Raw genomic sequence first — 10,129 nt, 5'->3', positions numbered from 1 at the left:
GTCCTCAGGGTGAACGAGACTTTGTCGGATCGTCGAATTGATTCCATTACAGACTGTAACCACCTATCTCACGATCATGCGACGTGGCTATGGCTGAAATTTTACCGCAGTTTCGCTAGGATCGGGTGCAGTTTTTCAGATTAGCACCCGCTCCCGGCGAAATCCTGCGGTTGTCCTTATAACAAACTTCTAATTATATAAAGTAGAACATCTTACGGAACAGGTCATAATTTCAAAGAAATAACCAATCTTTAGCCATATAAACATTTGGTGGAATACATTGGGGATTGATGAGGCAATAAAAGTGACATACGATTATATCGATTTTTTCTTTACGAATAATTCTTGTTGTAATGTATAATTAAAAACACAATTATGTTAAAATTTAAATATTCTGAAATGAATACCGATCATAAAAAATAAATTCAACTTAAAACTTCATAACAGGTTTCCTATCAAAAAGTCCTTTACGTAGGCTGTTCTTAAAAATGATTTAGTTCACCAACTCTAAGTGATAAGTTATCATGTATGACTGATAAATTACTATAAATTGTATACAATTTCCAAACATTTTGGAAATTTTAAGGTTCTTTTTTAAAAGCTTTGGAAACCTATAACTATAACTAGGTATAGGAGTAATTAATAATTAATTAATAACTTATTGGTCCAAACTCTTGTATTGTTCACGCGTCAACCATAAAATTTTTGTTTTATTTATCATTTTAATTCATAACTATATAATCTATATAAAATTTAAATTTTTATAGATTAAGAATATATTCTGAATAGTTATATATAACTACTGATAATTGATATAGTTATTTTTTAGAATTCTGAAGGCAAATGCTAAACGGCGATAAGTTCAATTAACTTAATTTTACAAGAGAGCCAAAACTCTTTCTAGAAAAACAATCTACATCCGATTGACGGATTTTTTCATTTTTGTGTAGGTGAATGGATTATTGTAATAACTGTTGTACACAAAATAGATGGCGCTACATGTGCATATAGTAATGTAATGGCACTGAAAGAATATTGGTTAAACTCCAACCCTTTTCCAAGGTCTCGTGGGAGGCGTGAAGGCACTCTGTGACTGGTCACAGAAAAAATGTTGGTCAAATCCCCACCCCTTTTTAACGTCTCGTCGCTGGCTAATTTTAATTTCAATTTTTAATTTTAAGAACAGTCGAAGGTGGACAGTTACTCGTACTTTAGATACTAAATTAAAAATATATTGCAATGTGTAAATTTAGTTTAGCACATGCCTAACGGAGTATTCTTCGTGCCATCTCACATTTTGATTTTCTACCACAAAAGCATCCAACCTTGAGAATTAAAAAATAAAAAAGTTATGCGCTAAACAGTTTTTTTCAATTACTTGAGTTCTATTATTTAGCTACCAAAACAAATGAAGAAAATATTATAATGATTAATTAATATTATAATGTACTTGAAAATAAATACCTAAAACAGTTGAGTCCGGCAAGGTCCGAGAAACTATAAAAACCTCCGCTTAATAATTTGTTGCACAAATTAAAATTCTGTTTGAAAAAATGCAGTATACTTTTTTGCGGCAAACAATTTTATCCGCCATTGACTAAAAGTGCACGAACATCCCTCGTTAAATACTTATTAGAAAACTATGATGACCATCTAATTGATTTAAAAAATGTAATATTTAGTATACTTCATTATTCATTTAGTTTTAGTTTTTTAAATTTGACACTATTTGAATACATTTAAATAGCTCAATTTCGTCAAACAGTGGACGTAGCAATGGATAGCTTTCCCTGCTTTAAATATTATGTCTCGAATTTAAAAACTGTTAACGAAATATTTTTAGTGAGAGTTTGAGGTCGTACATGCTTAAACTTGTCAAACAGACAGATTAGAATCAATGAGCTCTGATCGAAATCGACTCGATATCCCCAACCTGGTGGTCCTCATCGCCGTTGACCAAGAACGACCCGAGAGAGTCAAGCTCGAGGCGATTCTAGGGTCATTTCCATGCCGCCCTTGCAAAGTGGTATCATTTCCCCAGGGACTAGGAGGGTTCGCGATTCTCAGGATCGTGACACAGCTGGTCATGGTTTCAATACCCTGGCTTTTCCCATCCCTAACCACTGGCCATACTATATCCACTCCAATTTCTTCATTCGAAACTAGTCCATTTTTTTAATATAATAAAATAAGTGATTAATAATTAATATTTCATGATTTATGTTATCAAGACTATATTATCAAGAAAAAAAACATTCGAACCTTAAAATTGTTGTAAGAAGCATTGCTTTTAAATCTAACACCCTAGTGCAAGCGGTATACTTGTTCATTTATAATGTGTCCTCTAAGAATTTATATGACCTCTGATTCTTTATATAATACATCTTACATATTTTATATTATAATAACCTTACAATTTAAAAATATTTACATCTATTTAAATAAATTGTTATATCTAGATTCTAGATCCTTACTTCTATTTTAATGGCAGAGCAATTTTGGACATACTGGCGAACGAGTAGTCGAAAGCGATGGATCGAATGAGGCCGCATTCGCATCTTAATACCCTTCTTTCTACTTTCCATTTGGTTCAGCTTTTTCTCCAGCTGCCATGCCCTCTTTCTCGCTCTGGTACTTAATTTATCCCTTTGCTCTCCTTCTCTCATTATATATCCATGTGTCCTCCAGTCTATCTCTAACGCTTACGCTATAAACTTTTCTTGTAAACTTTTAATCTCTTTCTTTTCCTGTGATCTCGATATCTCTGCTCCAGAACCTAATATCTGCGATACCAGCGTATCAAATAAGCACATTTTTCTTCTTCAATCTTTTTCCTATTCCCTATATATGTTCGTTTGCCTTGTTTCTTTTTTATCCTTTAACCTATATTGTCTCTTTGATCTCCAGCCCATGCTTTCTTTGTTCCACCTCCATTTCTAAATCTGATTATTATTGTCTTTTTTACATTTGAATTCGTCTTTATCCCATCTAAGTATTTATTCAATCCTGTAATAAGGACATTCGATATCCCTTCTTCATCCTTTTGCCATCAGCACTATATCGTCCTGATATGCCAGTGTATGTATCTTTTCTTTTCCCGTCCTACCTTCTCCCTATCCCTTTCCTTCACGTCTTCTAATTTTGAAATTAATATATTAAATACAAGTGAGCCCTATTGTGTCGCTCTCAAAACTTCCGATATCCTCTTTATCAAGCCCTCTCGTTTCCCCTTTTTCATAATACCTTTTTCTATTTCGGCTCAGTCCAATGAGTCAAACGCCGCCTTTAGGTCTGAACATTGCTACCATCATACTTTTCTTCTTTTCAATGCTTTTATTTACCAGATAGTTTAGAACATATATCTTGTTTATCACCCCCATTCCTTTTCTAAACCCTGCCTGACTTGGTGGCTCTATCTTTGTTTTCTTAATTGCCTTTTTCAATCTCTCCGATAAGACAATAAAATATACTTTATACAATTTTCGCATTATCGTCACATCCCTATAATCTTTAAGCTTCTCCCCTCTGCCTTTCTTCACTATGGATATCACTACTCCCTTTCTTTAGATAGCTTAGGCCACCTCTTTACTCTCCGTACTCCTTAACTATTTCCTTGAGATTCCCTCTTACTCATCTCTTTCCCTACCATATTTTCCACCTTCCCTATCCTTTCTCTCTATCCCTATTAGCAAATCCATCAATTTTCTTCCATTCTACTAAATGAAGCGGACTTCTTCACGGCAAAATGATGCTTCACCTACTGTTGCCATCTGCCAGCCTTCCTAGCATGCCGTAGAGAGAGAATACGGCCAAGCTAGTGTGGATGGAGCGATCCCTTTAACGTCATCAGTTTGATGCACTATCGTAGTAGGATTTGTTAAGTAAATTTTGTGTGTGTATTCATTACTCAAAGTTGACTAATAACCCTCAAGGCTAGTCCCCGCGACAAGGAACCTCCACCTTGGGAAATGATCAGCCTTCTTTAAGGGGCCCTTCAGTTTAAGGTTATTTCTGCACCAGCAAAGCCCCGGTAGAAGCACATAGAAAAATTTACATTAATATCGGCTCCGGAATCGAACCCCGGTCCTCCTACACGAAAGCCTGACGCGCTATCATTTGAGTCACCGAGGCTCTTTTCTATCTTTCTATTTACTACCTTCCAAACCACTTATTAAATCCTAGAGGTATACTTAACACATGAAAAAGTTTTCTTTCACTACAAAATATTAATTTTTATTCAAATGCTATATTTTTGAACTAATTAATGTCTATTAAGTTTTCTTCTCTGAATTTATTGAACATTTTCACACTCTTTCGAAATTCACGGGAAAATTTAAAAAAATGCAAAATCAACTAAGTGGATTTTCTTTAAACGATCTACAAACATTTTGTCCATGTTTTAGTAATTCAATAATATGAATAATAAACATAGACTCATTAATCTTTTATCCCTTCACTTCTATCTGCGAAATCTTCGCATATATGAATTGCTTTTTATATAACGAACAATATTTGTTGTGATTCTTATTTTGTTATTAAAATATTGGTTCGGTTATTACATTTTTTGCACTTTTTTTTTTTTAATATATAATAACCAATTTTTCTTTCTCCTTTCAAAACCTTTTTTCCGTTATTATTGAGAAATTAGTCATAATTCTTCGCAGAAATTTCGAATTGGGATACATGTTAGTGTGGTTCAAAAATGAGTGGTTGAAATATTAAAGTTTTCTATTAATTTCGAAACACTTAAACTGATGACTGTATATGGAAGCTAACATAAAAAAATTTTATTTTGGAATAAGTATTACAAATTTGCTTTACATATACTTCCGGAGTCAACTATCATATTCTCTAGTGTGTCCTTAAAGATAAAATACCCATCTCCATATCTAATGTAATCGCTGCCAGGTTCATCAGCCGTATTCTCCGGCGTGGAACTAACTACTAATGCTGCAATTTTTTCCGAGATTTTACGTCCACGAGTTATGGGCCACCCATTTGCATGGAAATGGGGTCGCGGGGTCGAGATCCCTCGGACCGGGCTACTTCGCTCGGTAAATTCCCTTTGCTTCCTTTTAAACCCATTCTTTATAACGCATAAAAAGTAGGAAATAGATTGTTTTTTATTTTTCGACAACTTCCATTATCTCTATTCTGTATATCGCATAATCCTTACTACTTCTTTAAATAACATTTTATTGAAACTAGCCGAAAATCGTGGATTTTTTTATGAATAAATCTAATTTATTTTCAACTTAGAATCATCGTATCCTGGAATCAGTTAATTGATACATAGATCTTTCAATTACGTGCTGCACACACTAACAGCGTGCAACACTTAGGGTGAAAGACTGTCTTCCGCCCTCACAGCGTTGATCAGGCCGCATGTTCTTGACATGCTTGCAATTATTTATTTTTCCAGAACAGAAGCGTTAATTGTTAAACTTAGATAGACGGTCGTCTGGAACCCCACAGCTAGACCCCGTTAATGGTATAAGGATGAAGAGACTAAAGGAGTAAGCAGGAAAGCATGAGAGAGAGAGAGATAAGTTAGGGGTGACTTTAAAGTTAGGCAGGGAGTAAAGGATAAAAGGACAAGTTAGGATGAACATTAGAACAAGAGAAAGAAGAACTTGGTAAGGGAATTGAGGTAAGAAGCCAATGAGCTTCAGCGTAGCGATTGAATTACCGGAATAATTAGAATGGTGATTACAAGAGGAGTACGCCTCGTTGGCCAATTCTTTTCCACCCTTTAACAATGACAAGACCCGCAAAAGATCGTATTTATTATCTAAAAGAATTAGAAGTGCATAAACAAAAGCGTTTATTGAAGAAAATTTGATTTTATAATGTCGAGCTTAATAAATTTTAATTATTGCATAAAAACATGAGATATTTCACATGATAGATTAACAGTGATAATTTCGTTTTATTGAATCGAATATAGCTTGATATAAGCACTCTCAGTAGAATCTGCACGACCAATACGAGGTGTCCTACCGATAAGTTGCTACGAAGACTATTATGATATCCCGTAGGGTATCTTTATGCGCAGAAACTGATGGCTCAACGGGATTGGCCGTTGAAGCCAGTCCCCGTGGTACACTTGACCGGAAACATCGTAGCAGCTATAAAAAAGACTTATTATACCTTATCGCGATTGTTCGATTCTGCCTGCATATGTTCCACCCCCATCAAAACTTATCTATCGTATAAAATAGTCAGCATTTCATACATTCAGAGTAAAATCTCAAAGAAAAATTCAGAATTCATACATTTCTTTTCAAAAATTGTACAATTGCATTATTTTCTTCACGAACCGTAATAATTATCAGCGTGCAACTTATCGCAAACGGTAACTTGCACAAACAAAAATGATGTAAAATGGCAATTCAGAAAAATGCAAATTATGTTAACAGTAATTCGAAACAAAAATTACAGCAAACTGTTTTTCGGTGAAACGAATTTCGGTAAAAGTAACATTAGGAAAACTAGAACTTGGTGAATATTGATGCACCTTCTGATTCGCATAGGTATACGTTTTTTCGGAGTTCCTTACACCTGATGCTTCCTTACCTAAATATAGGAATTCAGTGATAAACAAAATCAATGAATTTTGTTTTTCATGCGACTGTAATCTCTATTTATCGAATGCGTCTTAATTATTCTTAGTGCAAATAACACAATAAAAATGATATCTTTGATAAATATGTGTAGATTAAATTGGACTACCTGGATATCAATATAAATTTAATCATAATCAAACAACCTCAGATCTTTATTAAAACCACAGGAAGACAGTGAATTATAAAATACATATAATGTTAGATTGCTATCATATTCTTAATTTGTCATTTTCTTCAAATATTTTTGTAAAAAGAATATTCCTTCCTTTTGAATAATAACAAATGAACTTATTGTAGATGTCAAGTTTGAAGTATGTGGGGTGAAAATACCAGTCATTTGTAAGCAAGAAAATTTATTTATGCAGAATTAGGATAACCAAGTCGCGAAGCTTCTTGGAACATGGCCAATAATGAATCTAGAATTTCTTCTCCATTGGGGATGATTTGATCCGCTGGAAGTAGAAAACCGTATTTTCCAGTATCACGGAATTCATACGTGAATACAACTGGCAGTTTTAAATTGGCCTTAACCCAGTCACTGGAACTTCCACTAGCAACATCTGAAATTTTATTAATAGGAATAAATGACTCAAACTTAGATTAGAACGAGACATTTAAAAAATATTTTAAATCTATCTCACAACTTACATATCGTTTCAGCGATGTTTCCAGTCACGTATTTCGTACCATATCTTTGCCGCAATGCTTCTATTGTTTTTTTTCCTATAGAGAGCTGAAAATAAATATAAATTTAAATACGCAAATAAATATGGTTCAAAATAAAATTTCGTTTAATATTTAAAACGTAAATTTTGTTCAGGGTCTCCACTTTACTGATATTATATACAATACCTCTTCATTATAATTGTCAAGATGAGCTGACGTATGACCGTAGGGAAACATCAAAAGTTGAGAGTAACTATGGAAGGAAATATAAGCAAAAAGTTTATTTCCAACTGACTTAATATATTTAGCCATTGACTTCGTTTCAGGTTCACTGAAGGCAGATGACCCAGCGTATGTCTCTGCGCAAGGATAGTTGCTCGCTCCACCGGCTATAATTAAAAATATTGTATAATGTTGGTAACAGTGTTTTAATGCTACGATATTTTTTTCTTAATAGAAAAATGGAAGAATGGAAGTGATCCTTACACATCCATTTGAAGTCCCAGTTCCTGTTGGCATCGGCTCCCGCGCAAAATGTATTTTTATGTGATCTGGTCTTTCTCCACATACGATTCTAGAAATACAAGAAAGAAATATTCAAATTACATTTCTTTAAAGTACAATCATTTTAAATAAAAAATCCTTTTGACCAAACAATAATTTTGTACTAAAAATAATCACAAACCTTGGAATGAGTGTACACGTAACCGTCAGGATTAAAGCTTGGGAAGATGTACCAGTCGTGTTTCTCAGCAAGAGCCCTAATATTTTTGTCCGTACTATTCAACAATTGGTCTAGGAGGTAAAGTGCGGTTGCTGGAGTGATCCACTCCCGAGCATGAATTCCAGCCTCGATGAAGATACCAGGATTGCCTTCTTGGTAGGAAATTTTAACACCTTTGATTACACGGCCCTCGCTTGTTCTTCCGGCATCAACAACTTCAACCTCCTTGTAATTTTTAGCAAGATATTCCACGTACGAGTAGATCTCATCTAGAGTGTGGTACTCATTCAAGGATATTGAACCATCTTTGCTGCTGGATCTGGTCTTTGGATTTTCTGTATCTATGAGACGTTGAACATTATCAACATAAACCTCGTATTTCAATCCATTCAAGGTCATTAACTCAGTGAACTCTGCAAGGTTGCTGGGAGTAACCATCAAGTCAACTGATTTATTCACGTAGCTTGGTCCTTTCCAAAAGGAAAACTATTGCCGTGAAGCAAGAACAATTTATTACGATTTTTATAAAAGGAAGATAAGAGAGAAATTAAGCTAATTTATTTTTTTGCATCCTTACACCAACAGAGTCCTCCATCTTATGCAAAAGATCAACTTGCTCTTGAGTTTCGGGCAAAAGTCTATAAACCTTGTGATTCTCGAAGGTGACCTTTTCAGACAAGCCCAGACCCAAAAGGGCCAAGAAGAAACTTAGAGTTCGCAGCATTTTTCTCTATTTTTGATAATAAGAATCTTAGGAATTGAACAAATATAAAAACTCTAAGAAAATTCGTTAAATTTGTACTCGCACATGAATTGAAAAATTAAACATAAATGTGGGCGTCCGCAAAAAGGGCCCTTATGACCGCTTCTAGTTTAGGAGACATTCGCGTTTTTCCAAGTCAGGGTCACAACTATTATTTTTGGGTTTGAATTGGAAGTGAGCATATTTCATGTTCAAAGGAAACGTATAACACGTGCGCTTATAGCACTCGCCAAATTTAGATGCATGCGTATCGAAACGCGGTTTTTCAAAGTTCCAATTACCAAAATGCCCCGGATATTCGTTTTTAAACCTTTATAATTATTTTTCGTTTAAAATGTCGGAAATTTATCCGAATATATGGCCATATATAACTCAACACCGACCATAAGCGCTATTTTCATGGGGACGCCTACAAATGTTTTTAAATATCGGAAAAAAAACTTGCTCCTTAATCATACAGATATTTATAAAACCGTTTATGTTTTGAGGTAACAATATAAATTAACACAAGCATTTAAAATAAACACATCACTTAGCGAAAAAAATCTAAGTACTCACCCTCGTATGACACAGAAGAAAGACGAATTGCGTGTCAGCTTTCCAGCCAGCCGCTTCTTGTATTTATCCAATGAACCCCCTTCTCCCTTCCGCTTTCCCACTCTTTGAAGCAACAATATTGATGAAAATAAACTCTTCAATTGTATCAGAAAATAAATACAGTCGACAAAAATCAATTGAACATTTACACAAATCTCTAACGAGATCAAAGCAAGTATTGCGCGTCTCACCGATAACTGTTCTGATAACATATCCATTGATAATCTGACAAAAAGAATTCATACATTTTTTGGATAGGGGAAAAAATGTACTAAAAAGATATCAGTAAAAATGTGACCTCATTTACATTTGTGTAATCACTATAAATTGGGAATTTATTCAAATTTAGAGTGAAGATGGAGTAGGATCTTTTTTTCAAGCAATAATTTTAATTTAAAAGTTTATATTTTCGTCATGTACTTCACGCTATAGGATAATCGCCTGGAAGGTTATTTTTAATGAGAAATCACAAAATGTAAAGATAATTGTTTTAAAGAGTACAGCCTTCTATCATAGTTACCTCGGATTTGACCCACAATGTCCAAGGAGGATTATATGCGGGTACAAGTATATCTTCTAGTGCAGGTGTCAAGTACATTTAAGTTAATTTATACAATGTTTATTCAGTTGAAAAAAAATTATGTTTTCTTAATTTTTTTTAAAGACACACTTTGAGAACTTTCGAGCCGGTTATTAGTTTGGTTAGAAGAAGCTTTTCAAAGTTCTCATCAGTGTGCAAAATTTTTAATTTTA

General features: G+C 34.1%; 1 protein-coding gene across 2 annotated transcripts; it reads right to left on the bottom strand.

Annotated features, from left to right (window-relative positions):
* Positions 1-6,924: 6,924 nt before the first annotated feature.
* LOC117182118 (zinc carboxypeptidase-like) lies at positions 6,925-9,453 on the bottom strand. Of its 2 annotated transcripts, XM_033375157.1 has the most exons (7): positions 9,338-9,453; positions 8,594-8,746; positions 7,978-8,502; positions 7,779-7,866; positions 7,479-7,681; positions 7,275-7,359; positions 6,925-7,186 (listed from the first exon to the last, which is right to left on the bottom strand). In XM_033375157.1, the coding sequence occupies exons 2-7, from the start codon at positions 8,738-8,740 to the stop codon at positions 6,984-6,986; spliced, it is 1,251 nt and encodes a 416-aa protein (XP_033231048.1). In that variant the 5' UTR covers positions 8,741-8,746; positions 9,338-9,453; the 3' UTR covers positions 6,925-6,983. The 2 variants fall into 2 exon arrangements, with proteins under 2 accessions (XP_033231048.1, XP_033231049.1); XM_033375158.1 differs by lacking the exon at positions 9,338-9,453 and having other exon boundaries at positions 8,594-8,766.
* Between the last annotated feature and the right edge of the window lie 676 nt (positions 9,454-10,129).

This window comes from Belonocnema kinseyi, chromosome 10 (assembly GCF_010883055.1).
Source record: "Belonocnema kinseyi isolate 2016_QV_RU_SX_M_011 chromosome 10, B_treatae_v1, whole genome shotgun sequence".
In the NCBI taxonomy this organism is placed as follows: domain Eukaryota; kingdom Metazoa; phylum Arthropoda; class Insecta; order Hymenoptera; family Cynipidae; genus Belonocnema; species Belonocnema kinseyi.
This window is presented reverse-complemented; position numbering and strand designations above follow the sequence as displayed.